The 24,380-nt window shown below is 41.3% G+C and overlaps 1 protein-coding gene across 2 annotated transcripts in view; it reads left to right on the forward strand.

Annotated features, from left to right (window-relative positions):
- DHRS12 (dehydrogenase/reductase 12) overlaps positions 1 to 23,657 on the forward strand; it is a 29,321-nt gene extending 5,664 nt beyond the window's left edge. For both annotated transcript variants that reach the window (XM_071738670.1, XM_071738675.1), the window contains 7 exons: positions 5,034 to 5,126; positions 6,567 to 6,648; positions 17,160 to 17,221; positions 17,975 to 18,079; positions 18,623 to 18,713; positions 20,079 to 20,216; positions 23,272 to 23,657. In XM_071738670.1, coding sequence (XP_071594771.1) covers positions 5,034 to 5,126; positions 6,567 to 6,648; positions 17,160 to 17,221; positions 17,975 to 18,079; positions 18,623 to 18,713; positions 20,079 to 20,216; positions 23,272 to 23,399 — 699 coding nt within the window. In that variant the 3' untranslated portion in view covers positions 23,400 to 23,657. The remainder of the gene's footprint in view (positions 1 to 5,033; positions 5,127 to 6,566; positions 6,649 to 17,159; positions 17,222 to 17,974; positions 18,080 to 18,622; positions 18,714 to 20,078; positions 20,217 to 23,271) is intronic.
- The last annotated feature ends 723 nt before the right edge of the window (positions 23,658 to 24,380 follow it).

Below are 24,380 nucleotides of genomic sequence, written 5' to 3' on the forward strand. Positions count from 1 at the left end.
AAGGCAGAGTTCTCCCGGGATGCTGGCCATGAACAAAGAGAGCTTGACCTTCATGATCCCTCAGATTTATACAGAGTATGATGTGTATGAGAGGAATACTTCGTTTGGTCAGTTTTGGGTCACCTTTTCAGTCCACTTCTCCCCACAGGAGGGTTGCAACTGTGACCCTTTTTACCCCTTTTCGTTTCTGGTGCACAAGAAATTCAGCAGAACCAAGCAGTGACCTTGGTCCCACATTCTACTCTCCAGCAATAACTGGACATTGAAATTGGACATTGAGTGTTATCGGCCCTAGAAACAGACACTGACTGAAAACCGTGCTGCTGGTTTTAAAAAGCACAGTTACTTACAAGAGAATAATTGAAAAGTAGAATTACTAAAAAGAAAATAGGTTTTTTTTTTCCAAAAAAACTTCAGCTCTTCTGTTCTAAGAGGTAAAGTAGAAAGTTTTTAGAGAGGTATCCACTTAGTGTTAAGTGAAGTGATAAGTTTTTGGTCAGAAATGAACACTATAAAATGAGAAAATTCTGACCTGATTCAACTAAGGAGCTGAAATCCAGTGCCTAGAGAGAAGAAGCCATGTGTTTGTCTGCAGGGAAGCAGAATTATAGGCAGGGAATAACTCCTTATAATTTTCTTAGCTTCTTCACTTATCTCATTTGCTTGTATAATGAGTATTTAAAGAAACAACTTGGAAAGAGAGGAGGTCCTTTAATGATTATATGTTGTTTTGCATGAGAACACATCCTCTGCATAATTATTTTAGAACTGCCTTTTCCTGAGACACATCATAAGACTATCTGTGGTTTGTCTTTGAGACTTTGAGACTAAGTGCTATCTAGAAAAAGAGTAGGAGTTGACATGCCTTTTGTATGCTGATAAATGCCACCGTTCTTGTACTAGGTAGAACACAGACCTGCAAAAAGCAAGAGAATTGCCTGTAAAAAACAGTAATAGGGTTTTGATCTTTTGGATAAAGGAAATACTTCTAGGATTAGTGGTTTAGAAAATTACAATTTCACTTTATGTCAAGCTTTTCCTTTTTTTTAAAGTTTTATTTATTCTAATGCATTCACATTCTTGGCCATAGTATTTCAAAACATTGCAAGACTGATTTGGCATGGGGTGATTAATAAGGATACAGTGTGAGGGTGGTGGGACACTGGAACAGGTGTGGATGGTGTGGATGCCTCATCCCTGGAAGTGCTGAAAATCAGATTGGATGAGGCATGAAACAACCTGATTTAGTAGTAACTGATTTAGTAGTAGCTGATGCAGGGTTGTTGGGACTGCATGATCTTTAAGGCCCCTCCTACCCAAACCATTCTATGATTTAGCAGTTAATGCAGCATTTAGCATGGAAGGGAGTGGAGAAGGCACTTAACACTCAGACAGCTGGTGTGGGTGAAATGATGCACCTGAGAGCCTGCTCTCCTGCTCTGGTTGGAGTGACTGTGCCTGGCAAGTGGAAGGCTGGTCCAGACAGTGCTCAGAGGAATGATGAGGCAGATGTTGGGCTGCAGGGAGGGACTGGTACTTTTCCCTGAGCCTGGAGCAGAGGATGATTGTAGCTTCATCTGTTGTGTTCTGCTGTGACCCAGGTGCTGGGATGCCAGGTGAAGCAACAGCAGGAGGTGAGCAGGCTGTATAACCATAGGGAACAGAGGCAGGAGGTTGAAAAGGTCTTTGCAGAGTAGAAGACCACAAAGCTCACCTTGCATGGAGGAACATCTGGAAGCTGTGCTTGAACAAGTGGTGGATAGAGACTCCTGAGATGAGGAGGAATGGAAGCTTGTGGCTGCTGGCAACAGAAAGCAGGCTGCATCTGCCTACAGATGTGCATTTATAGCACTTATGGTGCCATGGCAACAGATAAAGAAGAACAAGCTCTGTCAGGGGAGGTGTTGGAAACAGATTAACCTGAACTGTTGTTGGCACTGGGATAATGGCCAGAGACTCTAATCCCTGGGGGACAGAGGCAGCCATCTAGAGTCTTGATGCCTTGAGTGTTTGGTATTTGCTGGGAACTCCATCTGGGGTATTGTGGAGAGTCTGCTGAGGCTTGTCTTGACCTCAGACTGGGACCTCCTGTTACTCAAGCACATGGGCATGAGGTGACCTTCATTTATCAGGAGTGCTTACAGAGAGTGAAGAGTGTGGGTGCCCAAGTAGTGCTCTCCTAAATCCTTTTAGTGAAAGGAAAGTGCTGGGTTAGGAGCATATGCACCCAGCCTATGCAGGTCAACACCTGAATGTGCAACTGGTGCCAGTCTGCCTTTGTCATTTTGTCTTTGGTCTTTATGACCTCTTTGACTTTCTCTGAGAAATGAGCAAAGTGAATCAAGAGTATCTTTGCCAACAGGTTTGCTAAGCTAATGAGGAGGGCTTTAAACTGGTTTCATTGGGGGATAGTGACCAAACCCAGAAGAAGCATGAGGACAGTGAGTATGTATCTAAGGGACAGCAAAATGGAGGAGGCTGTCAGTTTTCATGTGAAAATAATATGACTGGGGGCAATCTCAGATGCCTGTACATGAATACACATAGCATAAGAAACAAACAGGAATCCATGCATGACTGCAGAGCTGTGATCTCTCTGGGGTTATAGAGACATGGTTGGCATGAGCAGAGTGCTGAGGTGGAGCAGAGTGCTGGCCCATTAGAAGGGCAAGCGGGGAGGACAAGGAGGAGGAGTTATGCTCTACACAAAGGAGTAGCTTGACTGCATGGAGCTTTTTTCTGAAATGGGCAGTGAGCCAACTGAGAGCTTATAGGTATAGGCACAGAGGTCAGATTGTTGTGAATGATGTCCTGGTGGGTGTCTCCTTCAGACTGCCTGATGAAGTAGAGGGGGTAGATGGAGCCTTTTTTCAGAGGGCTAGGGAAGCAGCATGATCACAGGTCTGGGTACTCATGGAACACTTGAACCAGCCTAATACCTGCTAGCACCATGGCAGGGCATAAACAATCCAGGAGATTTCTAGAAAGCATTGAGGACAATTTGTTGATCTGAGTGTTGGACAAGCCAGCTAGGGGTGATCTCTTCTGGAACTGCTATAAGTAAGTCTGACTGAAGTGGCCATGAGACTGGAATTTAAGACTGAGACATGCTGAGTAGTAGAAGTACAGTCTTTCTTATTAGAAAAGCAGATTTTCTTTTTTTTTATGGACCTGGTTGGCAGGATCCATGGGAGACAGCTGTGGAGAGCAAAAGGCCATGATAAACCTGATTGATCTTCAATGCAAACCTTCTTAAAGTGGGAGATGCTTCCTGTAAACTGGGAAAAGGCAAACACTCATCTTCAAAAGAGGCAAACGGGACTGGGGGAACTACAGGTCAGTCAGCCTCACATGGCTCCCCAGGAAGACTATGAAGCAAATCCTTTACAGAAGCTATGAAAGAGAGGAATGTGACTGAGAAAAACTCTTGTGGATTTACTCACAAGGTCAAACCTGGAATGACCATCTTGGATGCTGCCTTTTGGTGGGATGACTGCCTATGGACAAGTAGAGAGCAGTGCTTGCCACTTTCCTTAACTCTGCCCAGGCTTTTACAGGATCTGCCATAGCATCCCTCTTGCCAGTTTGGAGAGATGTAGGTTGAATGGCTGGATAGCAAGCTGGGTGGAAAACTGTCTGGAACATTTGGCTCTGAAAGCAGTAATCAGTAGTACAAAGTTGAGCAGTTAACTTTTTTTAGGTTGTGTCCCTCGTGAATCAATGCAGAGGAAAAAAACTGTTTCATACCTCTTTTAACAACTTGGATGATGGAGCAAAGTGAAATCTTCGTCAGATTGCAGATGATTTCAAATGGCACAGGGAGGAGAGATGGAGAATGAGGTTGCTATTCAGAGGGATTTAGCAGGTGGGAAAACAGGCTGACAGGAACCTCTTGAAGGTCACCAACAGCTGACGCACAACCCTGCCCTGGGATGGAATAACCCTGTGGAGCAGTACAGGCTGGCACTAGCTGTCTGGAAAGCAGCATTGCAGAAAAGGACCTGGAGGTGACAAGTTGTCCTTGAGTGAGTGGCATAGCCAGTGGACTGAGAGAATTGCATCTTCCTCTCTGTTAAGCTTTTGTGAGACCACAGCAGGAGTCCTGTGCCCAATTTCGGGCTCCCTGGCATGAGGAAATCATTGATGTCCTGGAGCAAGTCCAGTTGAGGGCTTTTGAGGTGACTAGGAAGATGGGACACATGATGTGCAAGGAGAGGCTGAGATGGCTGCTTTTGCTCAGTGTTTAGAAGAGAAGGCTGAGTGAGAGAGGTCTTGCTTTGACCTGAAGGTACATGATGGGAGGGTGTAGGTAAGGCAGGGTCATGCTTCTCTTGGAGGGCTGCAGTGAAAGGACTAGAGGCACCAGACATAGGTTGTAACAGTGAAAAATTCTTCCCTTGGTAGTAGGAAATTTATTTTTTTTTTTTCACTATGAGGGTGGCAAAACACTGAAGCAGGGTGCTCAGAGAAGCTGGTGAATGTCCATCTTTGAAAATAAAACTTCCCTGGACAGCCTGATCTCTGTTATATGCCTTGAGATAGGAGTGGGACAAAGCCACCTCCAGAGGTCCCTTGCAACCTAAATTATTCTCTGATGCTGTGACCTTGAGCATTGGTTTGGGGAGCAGCTTTCAGCTAAAGAGGAAGCTGCTGTAAGAATTGTTTAAACAGAGGCTTTACAAGCCTTGCAATATTTTTCTGGTTCTCTGCTATGCCTGCCTGCCTGTCACCTACATTTATCTAAGTAGGGTTCTCTTTTAATAAATTAGGATTAATAAACTACAGCAGTATACATATATATATATATGTAATATATATAACAGAAGTCACTAAATCAAGTGACTAACATGTTTTAAAGCCTAGAATTATATTTCCCAGTGGTCTTTATTAACCATAAGTATTTTGATTGTGTTCTGGAGATAATATTTTTTCCATACTTCTTAAATACCTTTTCACCTGGACAGACCTTAGTAGTGAACAGTGTCTATTCTTTCTACATGTGGATCATAGCTTTCTTTTTTTTTTCCCTTTAGAATATCTTCTTGCATATTTTGGATATATCTAATCCCAAGGAAATCTGGAAGTTTGCTGAAAAATTCAAAGCTGAACATAAATTACATGTGTTGGTAAGTCTGCATGCTTAAATCATGTGTCTTTCTTTGGAGTGTGTAGCCTCTGAACTTGTCCAGTGGGTAGTCTAGATTTTACAATTTGACCTATAGTCCTCTGCTTAATTTTGTCTAGATGTTTCTGCAACAGTCTCCATGGTCTGTTTTCCCTTGTCTACTCACAGTTGACATATGCAAATGGGATGTAAAATAAAATAGAGAAATGCAGTATTTTTTCATCTGCATCTTTTGAGGTTCTCACTGTGTAAACATAGTGGCCTTTAGATAGACTCTGCATATTCTGCTACAAAGAGTATGGCAGGGACTGATGCCTCCTCCCACAGGCAGATTACACTTGCTTTGAGCTAATCCCTTGTAAAGATTAAACTTTTATAGAAAATCTGGTTAGAGCAGTCTAAAACCAAGCCAGGGAGTGAGCTAACAGTTAAGCAGCAAGGATGCTAAAGGGCTCAGTATCCTCTCCTCTTCATTTAGCAGTGGAAATATGCTCCAAGGGGTGTAGTAAAAGTGAGGCACCTGTAGCAGCTGTTTTGGTGCTTAGTAGATGAGGGAATTGGTAACAACTGGAATAATAATTTGATAACAATTGGAAAACAAGTTGTGAAGAATGGCAATGAAAGAGCAAGGAGGTATTTAGGGGCAGATCTCTTTTTGATGTGGGAAAGAAAACCTTCAGCTTTCTTTAGAAGGTAAGGCAGAGAAAGAAGTGTCTGAGAATATGCTGGCTACACACAGGAAGCTGCTTAATATTCATGAGGTTTTGCCTTCCCATCTGTGGTGTGTGGTACTCTGCTGCTTCAGCACCAGGCCAGTCAGGTGGGATATCTCTGCAGGGTTGCCAGGCAGAGAAAAGCTGTGCTCCATACAACCAGGTTACAAAGTCAATAATATGAACCTCTGCTGGTTAGCTCTGCTCTTCTCAGGGCTAACCTGCTGACCTGGCTAAACTGCTGCCAAGTTTGGAGCTAATTAATTTAATTTGCTGAAGGTGGTGGGGGTGCCTGTGGACACAGGCTGCGTGTCAGACAGCTTCCCTTGGTGAATTTTCCCTGATACAGAAATCTCTAGCAGAACACATCACCACGTAGCACAGACAGTGTGGGATCAGTGTGTATCTCAGGTGAGACCAACAAACTACACTGCATATGTATTTTCTAATAGCTGCTCTACAGCTAGCATGTTATTTTCTGTGAGGAAATTGTTTTAAAATATGGAGGAAGGCACTGGGGACCATTGGCTCTTAGTTTAAGTGACTCATTTCTCTAGAGAGCCTTTCTTTTGTGAAAAACCTTAGTGAGCAATGGCTGAGAGGTGAATGGCATGGTTCATTGAAACAGTTTGTAGCTTTTTGTTGCAATGTCAGAAAACAAAACTAATCATGAACTACTTTGTCTATATTTGTGTAGATTATATTTGTTTACAGGAGTTGTCTTACAGATCAACAATGCAGGATGTATGGTGAATAATAGAGAATTAACAGAAGATGGACTTGAAAAGAACTTTGCAACAAACACTTTGGGTGAGTATTGAAGGCTTAGTTTTCAAATATGCTAATTTTTGTTACACATGTATGTTTTTACAGCTGAGTTCCTAAGACACCTATTCCTGCTCAGAGAGAGATCACACCATTGCTATGCCAGGGAGGATGCAAGAAAGGGAAAGAATAGACATTACAGCTTGGTTGCAATGTCATTTTTAAAAATTTCTCCATTTTTTTCAGTTGTTCTCATATCAATGCCTTTATTTATCGTAGCAGCAGAGGACAAATACAGATAAAATTTAATTAAAATTGATTATGAAATTTGCTAGGAAACGTTGTACAAATTAGTGCTGCTAATGATGCTCTCTTTGTAGTAAGTGTGCTCTTGGGGCTTGGATAGATCTTGGAGCAGCATCAAATGTTTAGAAGGCATTCAAATGTTTCTGTAGGCTTGAACAGCCCTCTTTGAGGTGGCAGAGGCACTGTGTAGGAAGGGTGTGCTTTACATGGTGTCCTGGACACTTAAAGCAGATGCAATATCTGTGATCAAGTGATGGAACAGAACTGGGGAAGTCTTAGGCACTCCACATTTAAGGGGCCTATCCCATGAACTTTGTGGTGGTAGTATAAAAGGGACAAATTAAGGGGAGCTATAAAGGGGGAAAGACAAGATATGGATGACCAGGGAAGACTGCAAGCTAAAGGGAAGATTCCCCCATAAAAACTATGGGAAATACATGAGCAAACAGCCAGCCAGTCAGCAGAGAGACCTGCCTGCCACAACTGACACCTCTAGGGCTGAAAGCTGCAGGAGAGGTGTGATGGTAGCATCAGCCACCACTCTTTTCCCTCTGTCTCCATGCAGGGTCTGTGGCTTTCTCAAGAAACTCTTTAATATATTTAGAAGGGACACATTAAGGAGGAGCTGTGGTGTTTTGTTTCTGTGTTTCCCTCCTGTTCATCAGTATCTGGGATGAGGAAGGGGGAAGTTTAGGGTATAAAGATCAGGTATTTATAGAACTGATATAAGCTGGAAACCATTGCTGGGTTTTATTCTTAGTCTTTTTCCTGTGTTGCTTCCTTACCTTCTATCTACTTTTGAAAACTAACATTTTACATCCAAATGTTCTGTGCTTAACTGATGTGGTGCATACAGCTTGTTTTTTCTGCAAATGTCATCACCTTAAACTCACAATTAATTCAAGAATAAAGGCATAGGTTCATTTTCTTCAGGTTAGTCTTGAGCTAAAATTTTTTCTGTTTCTTGTGGTCAAAATTCAAAATTAATTTCAGTTTTGCCATCAAGTTTCCCCTGGCTGCAGGACTACAAGAACTTCTACCTTGAGAAATTTATTCACCTTAAATCAGTTTAATCCTCTTGTGGTCTTCCAAACAAAATTCCAGCAATGTGCAAAGATGCAGTTTGTCTGGAGAGAAGCTGAGTGAAACAAATAAAACAGTCTGAACATGCAATCTGTTTTAGTTTAGTTTTAAACATTGAGGAGATTAATTGCTGAGGAACTGTACTGGTGCATCACTTGATTTAGATTTTATCAAACAAGTAGAAGCAGCAAGTTCTGCTTTTATATTTTCCCAGCTTTAAATCAGTCACACTAGAGATACACAGCTGCACAGAGGAAGCTGAATTATGATTGTACTGAACTAGGAAAATGCTTTTATTATCTTTTATGAATGCTATGGATAGATCTCCTTTATTGGCTTGCTGCATGACTGTATAAGAAGGTCAAGGGGGTGACCTGCAAATTTGAAAGATAAGGTAAAACAGGTAACTCATCCTCTGTCCAACTTCTGCAGAGTTCATACAAGGACTGGGTTGTTGTTTAGACTGGTTCTATCTAGGAAACAGTATGGATTTAATTGTGAAGCTTGTATAACACAGTGAGATTTAGTTGAGCTGGAGGAGGCTGCAAGAGAAAGCTTCTGTGCTTGAAGGTCAGACACACATGAAGGACCATGCTATCAACAGGGTAGGGGTTTTTTTCTTCAAAGTTAGATATAGGGCAATAAATCTGGAGTTGTAGCTGCAGAAAGCTGTGTGGAGAAGTGCACGTCAAAGGAGATGCTGTGTTAAGCCATTTCCATAAACACTGTAACTTTGGCTGTGCTTTTCTTTGGAGAACTTGTTTTTGTATCAGTAACTATCTGTGGTTGTAGGTTCCCAGAGAAAAACTTGGCTAAATTAGATGTGGCTAGTATATAGGTTGGCTGTAAACTGGAATGTGGTCGGAGAGAACAAACTAATTTCCTCTCTTAGCTTTTCTGGGGAAACACACAAAAGCCTAAAGAGTGACATGGACTTGAGGCCCTTGTTTTGAAAAGCTGCAGTTGTCCCCTGGGCAGCAGCATGGAAACAGTATCTCATGATTGCTTGATTTCTGCAGAAATGAGATGAGAATTTTTTTTTTTTTGTTTTCCAAATCTTCACATGCAGGGTGTTCCTTAGATGTTTCTTTCACATGTTTGTTTCTGCCCTGGATCTTGGTGCTCTGGTCTAATGAAGGAGTGTGTAAGTTGCAACTACCTAAGAATGCAAGCTCTGAACTATAAAGTGCTTAAAATGCAGAGCAGAACCTGTGAATTCTGTATCTGATTAACATTTCTATAAACTGTAGCACTGTTCATTTAGGTGTCTAACGTGCTGCAGAGCTTTTAAATCCAGGCTAGGAACATTTGCCCCTTGACTGACTTGTTTGTCTCTTTTCAAGCTTAATGGATGTTACGAGTTCTAATTGAACTGACTTCTGAAAATACTCATACTTCATATCATCTTTTCTTAGTTATATGTGGGACAAATATTAATGTGTAAGTCCTCTGGCAGATAAAATGAATATGCAGAAAGATAATACTGGTTAGAATAGAAAATAGACTTCACTTAATGTTAACCACTGACTGGCTGATGTAGGACAGGTCACTGGAAAAGGAAATGCAGAGGCCTCTCTGGTGTAGTCAGAATATACAGGTGGTTGAAGGTCATGAAAATGCAAAATTCAGGTTGATATTCAAGTTCAAACCATAAACTGCTCTGAGCAGGCAGCAGCAGCTGTATCCAGGCTGGTGCCTAAACATCCTTAAAATGAGGCTCAGGCACAAATGCCACGTGGCTTGTGGTTGTCTTGTTGCTGTCACAGAAAATGTCTGGCATTATTCCCCCTGCTAGATCCCCAAGGTTTATTGCTGTGATTGCTGGTGAAGCTTAATGAAGGTGGAGAGAGCAGAATAGCTGAGGAGCACTTAGACTAATGTGGGAGCACCAGCCAGACATGGGGCTGAAATGGCACATTGCTGGCTGACTTACACCTTCAGTATGAAAATGAACGACTGGCTTGGGGTAATATGGGAGGTTTCCTGGGGAGCTGCCAATCTTGATGGGCAGATTTTAATTGTGTGGCCTTTAATTTATGTTTTGTTGCCCTTTTCCTCCTGTGGGCTGTCTTTGTACTCAGGGTTGTGTTGAGGAGCTGGACAGGGACAAGCAATCATGTCTCATGAAGAGACTCTCAGACCTTTGAGTCAACACTTTTTTTTTTTTTTTTTTTTTTTTTTTTTTTTTTTTTTAATATTTTTAACTTAATTCTTGTTTTTGTGAAGTTTTTGGTGGTTTTGTTGGGGTTGTTTTTTTGTTTGTTTGCTTGCTTTTGGTGTTTTGTTTTAGTAAATTTCTCAGCAAAGACTATTCAAACTGACAGTATTCAGTCATTCTGGGAAAAAACAACAAAACAAAACCAAAACCAACCTGACAGCCTTGCTAGGCAAGTGGAGGCAAGAAAAGTGTGTTCTTATTGAAGCACTAGACATTTAGCTGACACAGTCCTTGTTCCTCTGTTTTGCTTCACTTTACTAAACACTTGCTTGATGTGGAAGGCTGGCATATGTGTTACATTTTGGTTTTTTTGCTACTTACCAGCTGAGGGGATGCTAAAATACACTGGGAGATAAATAAATGACACATCTTTTCTTCAGTCTGATGTGCTCTCATATTTTAATAATATAGATGTATACATTTACTCTGTGTGCAGGAGGGGGTAGGACAAGAAGAAATAAACACAGAGTAAATAAAATACTTTTCTGTATACACCCCATTTATGGCAGTTTGCTTGATCTGCATGGATATTTGTCAGTCTTTTCCCTACACATAAACAATATATCTACCTGGTGTTTCACACAAGTCAGTGTGCCCTGGTGAACTGTGTTCTGAAATAATTGGAAGTCAAGCAGCTTGTTTAGCAGCTGTCATTCTGTGTAAGGTCAGTGCCTGATCTCTGGCAGGACAACCTTACATCTGAAAAGAGGACTCTTAAAACCAATTTTCTTTCTAAAGACCTTAGAAACTTATGGATGAGAGTTTCTTCATGAAAGGCTAAGGTTGAATATAATTGAACATCTGCTTGCTATACAGAAGCCTAAGCTCCTGGGACACAGAGGAACCCTTGCAAGCTAAGCTTTGTAATTCAAGGAAAAGGTAAACCTTTGTTTTGTCTTTCATGTTCATCATCTTTTCCTGTGCATTCTTAGTTATTGGTAGTGTGGTGGAATTGGCCCTCTGAGGCAGCACACTAAAATCTACATTCCTGATCTTGTTCTCAGGGATGTGGCTTACTTGGATCTGGATGAATAGAAGGCTTGAAAAGATAACCAGGTCAAGGAAGAATGTCAGGTTTTGTTTGTTTTTTGTTTTTTTTTTAATTATTTTTTTTAAATTTGGACATAAGAAAAGCAAAACAATTTAACTGATTTTTACCAGATGAATGAGCCATTGAAATCTGAACAATAAAAGTGTGTTGTTCTGGTTGGTTTTTTTTTTTTTTTTTGTTCCCACTTTTTTCACAGTTGAAATAACACTGTTCATAATAATACTGCAAAGCTCAGGCAGATGGAAAATTTCCCTGAGTATGGTGCTGGCTGCCTGCCCTTATCTGCATGTTAGCAGATTAAAAACCTCACCAACAATTTACCCCTAATTGCCAGATAGAACATCAAGCAAAAACTAATCTAGAATCCACAAAGACACTTGAGTCTGCAATAGTTGCATCATCACTTAATTTGATTCTATAAACAGGTAGTAGCTTTATAGTATTACTTTTGCTGAAACCATTATTTTCTTTATGAATCAATTTTGAAGTACAGGTTTTGAGGTCACTTCAAATGCAGATAGGAGTATGTGTTCAGGTACTAGTATTATATGTGATATCCTGTTGATTTCCAAGTCTGAAATATACGAATCCTAAGGAGTCTTCCAGGTTTTAGAACTCTAAAGCTGAATTACACCACCAGTGTTTTGGAAATCTGCTTTCAGAGTGTTAATTTATATTTTCTCTTAGGACTATTCTATGTTTTGCTTAGTTTCATTTTCTCATACAGAAAGATTTGCAGCCTTCTGTGGGGCAGACCAGTGTCTAATGCACTGTCCATTGCATAGGGAGAGCTTTCATTTTGCTTTTACTGTGGTATAAACTCATAAGAGATGAGTGTTGCAAAAACATGCAGAATTACCTTCCCTACTACTAATAATAGTGCTTTTCATGGAGACCCCTTTAGCTTTTACTTCAGGTCATGCAAAAGGTAGCCTGATTTTATTTTGGAATTTATGAAACAAGCTGATTTTGGTAGTATTTTTGTTGTTGTTTCTTTTAAAAAACTTGGCATATGACTTGAATGTTTATCTCTGTAACAGCTCCTCATTTTCTACTCTTGCATCATTTAAAGTTTCACTCTGTGATAGCAAAAGCAGTGACTTACTGCTCATACAGGTTGACAGATGAGTTCACTGTATTGAGTTGTAAACCACAGTTGCTAATTAGAGCACAATCAGATTACTCAGCTAAATAGAGACCTCAGAGCAAGAGGAGCAATTAGAAAAGAAGACACAAGGGAATGTGTAGTGATTAAATACAGTGATTTTTATTATTATTTTTGAGCAAGTAAACATGAAACTTGAGCATTCGTGTGAGCAGCACTTGGGAGGGAGTGTGTATGAACAGAGTGTGTTCTCATCAAGTGTGTTCTCATCTCTCATGCTTGTTGGTTTTACTGGAATTACCACATGTAATGCACAGGCTGACAACCCACACTGTCTGATCTTCTGTATTGAAGAGCTGGTTCAGTGGCAGAGCTGCTGTATCCTTACAGCAAGGTTTTACTTACACTGTATTATACATGATTTCCCATTATGTGAGCTCAGCTTCCAGACATAAAACTTAGAGGAATTTTTCCAAAGAAATAAAACGTTGAAAGGATGTTTATCTTTAAAAGAAATTATGCATTAGTCCCAGGAGCCTCTTTAACTCCAGAAAGCATGTCCAGAAAGTACTGTGTCAAAACTTGTTACATGGAACAGGGCTGTAGCTGGTCAAGTAGGTTTCTCTAGTTTAATTCTTCACCTCAGCTCAGTGAGGGAAAGATGAAATCCTCTGTGTGGGGGAGATAGATTGGGTGGTTACTCAACCCCTTCCACATTGCTGCTGCTTCTGAGCAAGCTCCCAGATTTATTTTTCTGGATTCTGTTGTAGCACAGCAAATTCTCCTTTGAAAAGGGAAGTGTTGTATGCCATTTCACTGCATTTTTTTTTTCTTTTGTTACACCAGTGGCTTTTGGGCCATGTAGACAATACACCTTCCTTTCAATAGCAGGAAAAAGTGATCAGTAAGAGTCTGAGCTGTTGAACAATTGTAGCTGCAGGTAGTACAACTATGTCCAGCACTCTCTTATAAGTGTTCTCATAGCTCCCTGCCCTGCACCCAGGGACACTCATCTCTAGCCCAGATGCCTCTGCAAGAGAAGCTGCTGCTTGAGTTTCTGCCATGTGAGTAATTCAGAGTAGCCTGCTGATTCCTACAGGCACTCCTCAGACCTGATCAAGAAATGGGCAGCAGTCCAGAAGGACTGTTCAGAAAAACATCCTGCTCCCAGTTGCCATATGTCCCAGAGGGCTCTCAGTTCCTTCTCTTACAGAGTATCTCCTTAACACAAGAACCTTCTTTCTGCAGAATCCCCCAGGAATAGTGTCAGTTTTTGTTTTCCAGGGAAAAAGTCTTCCTTTTTTTCTGGCAGAATTCTGAAGGTCCTCTCAGAAGAGGGACAGGATTACTAAGGTTCCCAATACTTAATTCTATCAATGCAAGGTGCATCATTGTTGATAGCCTTTCCCCCCATCTAGCTTTATGTTCTCTCTTGGTCTTCTGAATCAATTTTAAAAAAAAGGAAACCTCAAAAAAAATCTCTGTAGTTTGAACACAGTGATATTTAAGCATTAATCACATTTGAAATGCTTTACCATTTTTAACTAAGCTCTGTGGGAGGTCATTTCTCCTTTAACAGACAAATTATTTTTGTGTTAAGGAAGCATGTTGAAGTGTTCATTTCATAAAGGCAGATGCCTGGTGCAATGATATTAATAAAGTATTAGAAAAAAGATTGTTTGGATGTTGCCTTAATTTCCTTAAGTGGGGGAGAGGGGAGTGTAGTCTTCAACCAAATCAGTCTTGATTTTCCTAGCAAAATTTTTTTAGTAAAAGTAAGAAGAAATTTCCTTTTTTTTTTTTTTTTTCTTTTTTCTTTTTAATATTGTTAATGTGATCCATGATTTTATAAGGACTATGCCAGGCAACACATACATTTTCAGCTTCTCCTTCTGCTTAGAAACTCATGTCTGTATTTCTGATGCTGCAGTGCAGCTGTGCTTGGCAAAATTCATGCTGTGAGGTACATGGCTGTACCTGGCCTGTAGCTTGGCTGTATTCAGCATTATTCTTATTTGTCTGAACATAACTTTCAAACTTTGTGCCTCCTTTTTATATGAAGGTTTCAGTTGATGATACTGAAACCTACCAACAATATGCCTTATTATTATTGTTATTATTATTATTATTAATTAGTAATAATAATAATAATAATAATAATAATAATAATAATAATAATAATAATGCATATCCATTCTACTATTATTGCACTAAATTTCTTGTCCAGGCTGATTTGCCTGGACAAATAAGAATGTGTAATATCCAAGAGTTTGCTAAAGCACTAAGGAGTTTGTGTTACCACTTAAAAGAGGGACAGTAGTTGGTGAAATATTTAGTAGTGGGAGAAATGAAATGCTTTAGTTTTAATGCTCAGTGCTTTGTGTCTCTTTGTGTTTTGAGATATTATTGCTTGAAGCTGGGGTCAGAACTGGTCTTTTCTGTGCTCTGTCTCAAAGCAAATGAGCAAGTGGTTTTGTGAGACAAAAAGACAGAATGCTCTGGCTTTGTGGGATTTACTGAATTCTTAATAAACTTGAGGAAGAGAGGAGATGCTGGCTTTGCCATTAGTTTGTGGTTTGAAAATAAGCACATAAACTTCTGACAAGCTGTAGCTGCTATAAGCAGCATTTTAGGCATTGAACATTTCTCTCATTCAGCTGGATAAAACCCACAAAATTCAGTTGTTAATAAGGCAATGTTAATGTATTCATCTTTGCATCCCTTTAGAATTAACAAATCAACACTGAAGCCCCTTAAATTGTAATTTATTTAGCGAGACAGTGAAATCAAGCATCGTCATGCTGGTGCATTGCAGCTCTGCCTTTAAATAAGCTCTGCAGCTTATTTAACCAAGACATGATGTTACTTTGCATTTGAAGAACCATAGCAAATCAAAATTTAATCCAGGCTCTGAGCTTGTACTGAAGTGATTTTTTTTTTTTTTTTTTTTTTTTTTTTAACATCAGGGCGCAGTCTCCCGTGACAATCAGTGGGAGTTCTTGTCCTAATGATGTCACCGTTCAGACTCCCCGCCACTACCAGGGGAGACATCCAGGCTCTTGTTATTCCCTGGCAACTGCCTCTGCTTGCATTTTCTGCTGAGGACAGGCTGCATTTACTCATCTGCTCTGCATTTGCTTTGTTGGGTTTGCCAGGATTTTAAATATATCATGTGCATCTGAATGTCCCTCTGATTATCCAGAGGAAAGGAAGATTGTTGTGACTGAAGGAGGAGCTGAACAGTTTGTTCACTGAGCATTTGACACACGTTTGACTTTGGTAGCATATTTATAAACATGCTGTGCTTTAACTGGGTGATCTCATTGCCTCTGTGGAAGAGTGGTTATAAAGACAAATGTTGAAATGTCTTCATGTTTAGTGATTAACGGGGCCTTGGTAGCTTGTGGAAAAAAATACGTGTATCACTGACATAGAGTTGTTGAACTAGAGCCATTTGTAAAGAGGCAGGAGTATTCTACTCTGTGCAAAAACACTAAACTAAAGGGGCTAGATTAATTCTGAATTAAACAGATAAAAAAAACCCCAAAACAACAACAACAAAAAAAACAGTATAAAGGGAAAAAATAATGTCTCTGATTTGATAAAAAACAATCAAAAATCCCTGTGTTGCACTTGAATAGGTGAAACACCTCTGGGTGTGTCTGAATCAAACACATTAGCTGCTGAACAGTGTTTTGAATAACAAACTTCACCAGTCATGGTAACAACTGTAGTGGACAATATTTGTGTGCTGTAAAAATCTATGCTAAATAAACTCTGTTAAAAGAGAGGGGAAGAACACGGTTAAATTCCCCCAAGTAATCTTAGCTCAGCCTGGGGCATCCAACATTAATATTCCCCCCCCCCCAGGCTGCTTATCTTCTGTAACAGTCATGCTGAGGATTTAAGAGGCAGATTTTGTGTGCAACACCAATCAGAATTGTCAGGGTGCTCTGAGTGGTTTCACAGCGAGAAGTCGTAGGTGAATATTCAAAGGCCAAAGAAACACAAGTGCCAGGCATGGTTCCCTTCACTGATACACTTGTAAATGCCACTCACGGAGGGGAAATGCATTCCCTGTTTCTTCACTGGCACCACCTATCATAGAATCATAGAATCATAAAACTGGCTGGGTTGGAAGGGACCTCAGAGATCATCAAGTCCAACCCTTGATCCACTACTGCTGCAGTTCCCAGCCCATGGCACTGAGTGCCACATCCAGTCTCTTTTTAAATATCTCCAGGGATGGAGAATCCACCACTTCCCTGGGCAGCCCATTCCAATGCCTGATCACCCTCTCAGTAAAGAAATTCTTTCTAATGTCCAACCTAAACCTCCCCTGGCACAACTTGAGACCGTGCCCTCTTGTCTTGCTGAGAGTTGCCTGGGAAAAGAGACCAACCCCCACCTGACTACACCCTCCTTTCAGGGAGTTGTAGAGAGTGATGAGGTCTCCCCTGAGCCTCCTCTTCTCCAGGCTGAACAGCCCCTGCTCCACAAGAAGTCCATAAGCCATTTTGCTTTCACAGTCATGGCTGGAATGCAGTGATCAGTTTGTTCTATAAGTACAGTAAACATATAGGTCTGTAAAATAACTGATGTGCCTTTTGGGAAGTGTGAAGCAATGTGGACCACTCTAAGTTGAACAGGCACACTTCAGGTAAAGCAGCAAGAAAGTCTTTATATTCAGATGGTGGTTTAGAACTAAACAGATGTTGTTATAGGAGATGGAGAGAGAAGAAAGCTTCTTTAAAAACAGAAAAGCTGATATCAGTGTCTGCTTTGTCTTGTAGGTACCTACATTCTGACAACTGCCCTGCTGCCCCTCCTGGAAAAAGAAGCTGATGCCAGAGTGGTGAGTCTGTGATGATGTTGAAAAGTGGTGTTTTACTGTTCTTACCTTCTCTTTGGTGACAGCATTTCTTTGTGCTAGCAATACAGGATTAGTTATAGTGCTGTCAGCATCTCTAGAATCCTCTTGGATTTCTCTAACAGAACTCCTCCTTCTCCAAGGCAAAACTCCTGCCTGCTACTCTCACCCTTCATTGGAAAGCAGAGTAAGACACTCCTTTTGGAAATTTCCTCTTTTCCTTTCCCTGGGGCAAGTTACTACTTGCAGTATAATGCAAAATACCTGTGGCAGGAGGATAGGCTTAAAAAAACCTTGAAGATCATGGTGTAAAACAGGGCAGCAGGTGCATTTTAAAATTGATTATTCCTAAGTTTATTACAACGCCTCTTGCTTTCTAATTAACTTCTATAAATACTAAACAGATAAACTACTAATGGTGCTGTTCTGCTATATTCTTTGTCCCAATTACTTTTCAAAAGGAAGAAGCACAAAGTTCCCCCAGTGGAGCTGACACCACTTCGATTGAAAATCACATTCTAAAAAAATTCTGTTTCTTCCAACTCCTCCCCAGGTATGCTCTGCATGTGAGCACAAGCACAATGCAAAGAGCATGCAGAGGAATCCTGCTCCTAAGGTCTTCAAAATATGGCCTGAGGATCACATTGCCTGCATGAGAGTGTTTGTTGTGGGGAGTTCTGCTTTTATTTTTCATTCATTTGCTTTTCATTCATTTGCTTTTCATTCATTTAATTACAGATAACTGTCTCTTCTGGGGGGATGCTAGTTCAAAAATTAAACATATCTGACTTGCAGTCTGGAAATGGGACATTTGATGGAACTATGGTGTATGCACAAAACAAGGTACAGTCCATGGGTGTGAAAAAAAAGCCCAGCACTGGTTTTCTGGGCAGCTTGTACCATCTGCTTGGCAAGAAGCCTGTTGTTCACTGCTGCTTCCCCATTGCATCCAACCTGCACAGAGCTGTAACCTTCAGGAGTAGGATGGGCATACACCTCTGAGTGCTTCCCATCTTGGACAGAGAGTGTGGCTAGATTTTCTTTTGATTTGATTTAAGTCTCAAGGGGTGAAAACTCTCCAGCTTACAAACATTTTCTGCCTGCTTAGTCCTTACCTGCAGTCTGCAGCGAGTAGATGTGGTCAGTAAAAGTGGTGTAACCACTTTAAAAGTAGGATTGTGGCCAGGATATGGATTGCAATGACCATGGTGGTCTCTGACAAAAGTATCCAATAAATCCAGTGAAGATGAGCAAGGATACATCTCTGCTATTTATAAATCTCCTGGTACTTACAGCATATATGGTGTAGTTTATCTCCCTGGGAGCTAACTTGGTGGTCAGGCTATTGAACTTGTTGCTAGTCTGCCTCTTTTTGCTCTATCCTAGAGACAGCAAGTTGTCTTGACAGAACAATGGGCAAAAGCTCACAGAAACATCCATTTCTCTGTTATGCACCCTGGCTGGGCAGACACTCCAGGTAACATCTGCCTGATGATTTGACTGGTTTGGTTTTTTTTCTTTTGGGGATTAGTCTGAAAGCAATGAGAAATGAGACTTTCCACTAGGTTTCTCCAACAGGTGCAGTGATTTCTTGGCTCCACTACTTGAAGTAGTTTTGTACCCCCTTGGGTAGCTCTGTTCTGCACAGTGTCTGCTATCAGTGTGTAGCCAGAGAATAATAAAGGGCAGTGAATGCTTCCAGCTCTGCACAAATGCACAGCAGAGCCATAGTGCATTAAGCTAACCTTTAAGTTACATTTATAGTGGGGCTATTAAACATACAGAGCTTTTGGCTGCATGAGTATCAATCTGCAGATGCTGGAAATTTGAAAGGGTATATAAGAAAATGGAGCATGAACCATTGTACAAGCCTGGTTCCTCTGCTCTTCCTCAGAACATTTGCTGCTGTGGAGAAGCAGAGTGTTTGTCCAGAGAGCCCTTTGGCTGAGCTGCAGCTGCTCTGCAGTGCCTGTCTCTCAGCAGTGCCTGTCTCCCCCAGCAGTTACCCAGCACACATATTGTGTCCTGCAATATCTTACCAGCCCCTGACACCCAAGCTTGGGATGCAGACAGCAATCCTATCTCTAGGTCTCTTCAAGGAATGCAGTTTTCCAAATTTGTTTCTGAAGACAGAACAATTTACCCTGAGCACACAATGCTTGAAAACTGCCCTATCCAGCCAGATATCCTGGTATTTAATTTAAAATACATTTGGTTTTGCACGTCCTCTGTGGATTTCAAACCTAACAAACCATAAAGTTATCCCACCTTAAAGTTCAAAGATTCTCCAACCCCCCAAAATAAACAACTCCAGGGGATGGGCCTTCAATGACCACTTGTTGGACAAAATAAAAAGAAATGAGGGTTTAGAGTTACATAGTTGGTTTAGGTTTATCATACAATTTCTAAATGCAGTGCTTGCAACTGGTTTCCTAAAACTGATGAGAAAACAAGAGCTAAAACTCTTGTTAAAATAACCTGGTTTTCTGTATTTCTGTTTGCCTCATGTCTTACATCTCTGCACTTGGGAAGGGAATTGGCTCAATATCCTCTTGCTGATCCTCTTTTCAGCTCATACCAGTTTTGTCCCTGTTATTTGACTCAAACAAACAACTGGGGGATCATTTGGCAGTTCAGCACTGTTTCACCACAACTCATTGTACTCCAGCCTATGGGGAAATGCTCCTTCTCTTTCATAAACTCCAAGATGCTTTCTCTTCTTCCTGCACTCATAATGGTGAATTTTAAGCTGCTTTTGTTTTGGGGGGGCTTTTTTTTTTTTTTTTTTTTAATTAAAAAAGCCTTGCATGGCAGACTATCATTCCATTGTTATTCTTTATAGCTGTGAGATCAGCAATGCCAGATTTCTATGAGAAAATGAAGAATTCTCTACGCACTGAGGCCCAGGGGGCTGATACTGTTGTTTGGTTGGCAGTATCCTCTGAAGCAACAAAGTTACCAAGTGGCTTGTTCTTCCAAGGTAAGGCAGCACTGTCCTATTTACATTGCAGGATCCCCATCTGGCCTGGAGGGGAATGAATGCTCAACCAAGAAACCCTTTTTTAAAGGATAAAGTGTTTCTTCAAATCGTTCCAAGATTAAAGGTTCAAGTGAGCATTGTGCAACCAGGGAACAACTGTGTGGTTATGTTCCTGCTTTTGTCCTATAAAGTAGCTGATAGAGAATTCAAAGCATTTCTTTAGGGAGGGTTGGGTTTTGTCTTGCTTTGCTTTTTTAATTAAAATGACTGTGTGCAAGACTGTGCCAAGGGAAGGTGAATCACAGCAGTCAAACAGCATCTTTTATGATGCTGGGAAAGTAGAATCCTTCTCACAGAGTGCTGGGGGTTGCTTTGCTTTGACAGGCTCCTACTGCTCCATACTTGCTAGTACTGCCAGCTCCTCCTTTCTCTAATGCTGGACAGAGACTTGAGCACAGTGGCATTTTTGGCACTTTAGGCACAGGGAATGGAAATTAGAGCTATTCTTTTTTCTAAGACAGACATCTTAGTAGGACCATCTGGAAGCATAGGTGTCTTAATGGTGATGCAGGTCAGTTCTGTAGGAGAAAGGAAAAGCTCAGGGTAATAGCTTACAGGAGCCCAGTGTATCTGTGGGATGTGGTGCTCAAATCCCAATCCACTGAATTCCTGGCACAGCGTGCAGGAAGTTCAGACTTTTCTGGAGTTGTGTTGATTTTGACCCTTCTGTCCCTTCCCAGACAGTCACACAGGCTTGGCTGACAGGTATTTAACCAGACCTTTTCCATGTCATCATGCAGAAACCAGATATCCCAGCTGGTCAGTCTTCTCTGTAGAACCAGGCTTTGTCTTTTGTACTCCTGTCAGCATCTTCTGGTCCTAACACTGCTGCTCTAGATCATAACTCCACCAGGCTCTTGTCTTTGGCCTTTGTCTACCCCCAGCTTTATTAAACAGGGAACGTACCTTGGCTCTTCAGCTATAGATAATCACTCTTGAGAGTTTTGGTCTTGGCATGACTGCTTTTCAGGCTGCAAGAAAAGTCTTGTGTCCACGTCCCATGCTTATCAAATAGTGATAAAGTCATTTATTTCTCTCTCTTCCTGCCCTCTGGAAGCCACCACTTAGCATGGGCCTTCCTCAAGCTCTTTCAGTAGAGGGCTCTGTGTGCAGGAGTACTTGACCACAAACCCTGCTCTCCTGGTCCTAGATGACCATTTCCTGGCACAGTCACACCTTCCCTCCATTTCCTCTGTTTTCTTTTATTCCACCCCCTTTGAGTGCAAACCAAAGCCAGCATTTTTTTCCCTTAGAGAGAAAAAACAAATAAACAAAAGACTTGTACAACCAGAATTCTCTTCATCTGCCAAAATAATAATTATAAAAAAGTTTGACAGAGTCCTGCTTTCCAAAGACTAGAAGCATCTTCTTTGTGATGCTGAACTTGGCTTTCACACACAGTTCCCAAACTTTAGGTCAGGCTGTTGGAAGCACTGCAGTCAGGTAGGAAGCAGTTCACATGCAGTGATGGAGAAGGGAAGGTTCCTCTGCATGTTTCTCTCTCCACTGTTTTCCATAAGCAGAGGTTATGGGGTGTGTGCAGCCAATTACAATGTTTACCCTTAAGAGAGCCAAACATCTCTGCTCCCCTGGGAAGCCTGATGGCAGCCTGATAGGTTTCCAGAGAAATCTGCTGCCCAGTGTTGCAACAGCTTGTGCTTACTGTCTCAGCTGGCTACAGCAGAAGTTGGACTGAATAAAATAACTAAGACTGACAGTGCTGCACTGTAGCTCTGATGGTTACTTCACAAACATCTGAGAGCACTGTCATAAGGTTCCTAGGCTCTAGGTACCTTTTCTGGGGGGAGTGAAAAATCCCTTAAAATGGACAGTGTTTGCACAGAGCAAGTGAGGAGTATGAGATTTGGAAAACCAAATCTCAATCAGAGCATCAAATTGAGCAAATTTGGTCAGGCATCTTTATGTTGAATACATATTATTTATTGTGACTGAGCAATTAGCCTAAGTTCTTTAGCAAATGGAATTTAACCATTAAGGATGCAAGTAAGCATTTTAAGATACAAGCCAAACTACAAAGTTCCAGCTTGGGAATTTCTGTTGCAGTAGAAACATTATCCAGGAGGCAGGGAAAAACCCTGTCTCATGCTGACAAAGCAACCTCTGCCTGCAGCAATGATTTCAAGTTATTGGTCTTTGTCTACAAGAGCTGTGCTGGTGACAGAGGGCAGGAATAACCCTGCAGGAAGACCTTCCTTTATCTGTCCTGGCCTAGCTGCAAGTGAGGTCTCTTGCTCCACAGTCTGAAGGGAGTGGAACATCTCCCTTATGAGGAAAGGCTGAGGGAGCTGGGTCTCTTTAGTTTGGAGAAAAGGAGACTGAGAGGTGACCTCATCAATGTTTTCAAATATGTAAGGGGTGAGTGTCAGGGAGATGGAGTTAGGCTTTTCTCAGTGGTGACCAGTGATAGGACAAGGGGTAATGGGTGTAAATTGGAGCATAGGAGGTTCAAGTTGAATATCAGAAAAAATTTTTTTACTGTAAGGGTGATGGAGCCCTGGAACAGGCTGCCCAGGGGGGTTGTGGAGTCTCCTTCACTGGAGACATTCAAAACCCGCCTGGACACGTTCCTAGGCGATGTACTCTAGGGGGCCCTGCTCTGGCAGGGGGGGGTTGGACTAGATGATCTTTCGAGGTCCCTTCCAACCCCTAGGATTCTATGATTCTATGATACTGTGCAAAAGGACAGGTCAGTCTAGTTCCAGAATATAAACAAAATTAGTTTAATTTCTGGTTTGGGAAATACACTTAACTAACATTGTGTATGGCCATCTGAAAGATGATTCCTGGCACCAAGACCATAAGCTATGTTTGGGAAGTGTATTGCCTAGCAGAAAAATCTCCTTTGTGCTGGGAAAGGTAACTAAAATGTAGAATCATGTTGTGTCTCAAGTTGGAAGGGACCCATAAAAATCGTTGATTCCAACTCCTATAGTGTATCTGTAAGGATTTAATTTTTTTTTTTTTTTTCTTCCAGACAGGCAACCAGTCTCTACACACTTACCCCTGGCAAGCACTCACAGTCCACCAGAGGATGAGGAAAAGCTAATGGAGGTTCTGGAAGAGTTCTCCCAGAAGTTTAAACCCACTTCTCCAGGAACTTAGTAACCACAATGTTTCTAATTGCACAGTAAGGGTGCTGTAGTGGAGCTGCTGTTGAGGAGAGGTAGGATGCCATAGGCCTGTCAAAAATAAATTGTGTTCAGGTGTTCTCATCATGGGGGAGAGTGATGCCTGCAACCATATTTTTTTTTTTATGCTGCTGAGAGTCTCTCCCACTGTAAATATGCACCAGCTGTCTCAAGACAATAAGGCTGTGTTCTCTGATTGGAAGAAAAATTGGAAATTAAAATAAAAGCCAAAGCTTTGTGAAGTTACATCTTTTAAAACTCTCAGCATAGAGGAATGCAGAGGTTTATCCCTTCAGTGGCCCTCATGAAAGGCTTCAGGAAAGAAGTGGTAAATGTTTTTAAACAATGCTTAAACAGCAGTGTATTTGACAGGTTGGTGGCTTCCTTCACTGCGTGGGGGGGACTGGGCTCAAACCTCTACCCGGGAATGCAGGAACTTTTGCATTTCCTGCTTGGTTTAAATGGGAGGATTCCTCATGGCCTTTTGTTTCTATAAATCAGTGCTGGTATGCAAAAGTGATCTGCTTCCTCATGTTTGAACAGCAAGAATTTAGGAATGCTGCCAAATGCTTTCCACATTACTCTATGGAGCCAGGGCTGAATGTGATAGTGTTCATGTCAAGGCACCATGGAGTAGGAGGTTTCAACACAAACTGCACCCAGGCATGGTTGGATCCAGTGGAGGAATGGCTGCATGACTCCAAGGATGAAAAGAAACAACATGCTAAGCTGTAAGTGTTTGCTGTTCCTGTGATGGGTCAAAGGGAATTGCTTTATCATTATGAGTGGATTAAGAGGGGGAAGGGAGCACTGAGGTGCACAGGTTTTAAAGGAGAAGTTCACTTTCTGATGTGAGCATTTTATTTGGAAGATGGGATTCATCTTACCTGACCTGTGGACGTTTGAGTTACTCATTGGGATTCTCACTGTAAATCAGTAGAGAGCAGAAAGGCTT

This window comes from Heliangelus exortis, chromosome 1, assembly GCF_036169615.1.
Source record: "Heliangelus exortis chromosome 1, bHelExo1.hap1, whole genome shotgun sequence".
NCBI lineage: Eukaryota > Metazoa > Chordata > Aves > Apodiformes > Trochilidae > Heliangelus > Heliangelus exortis.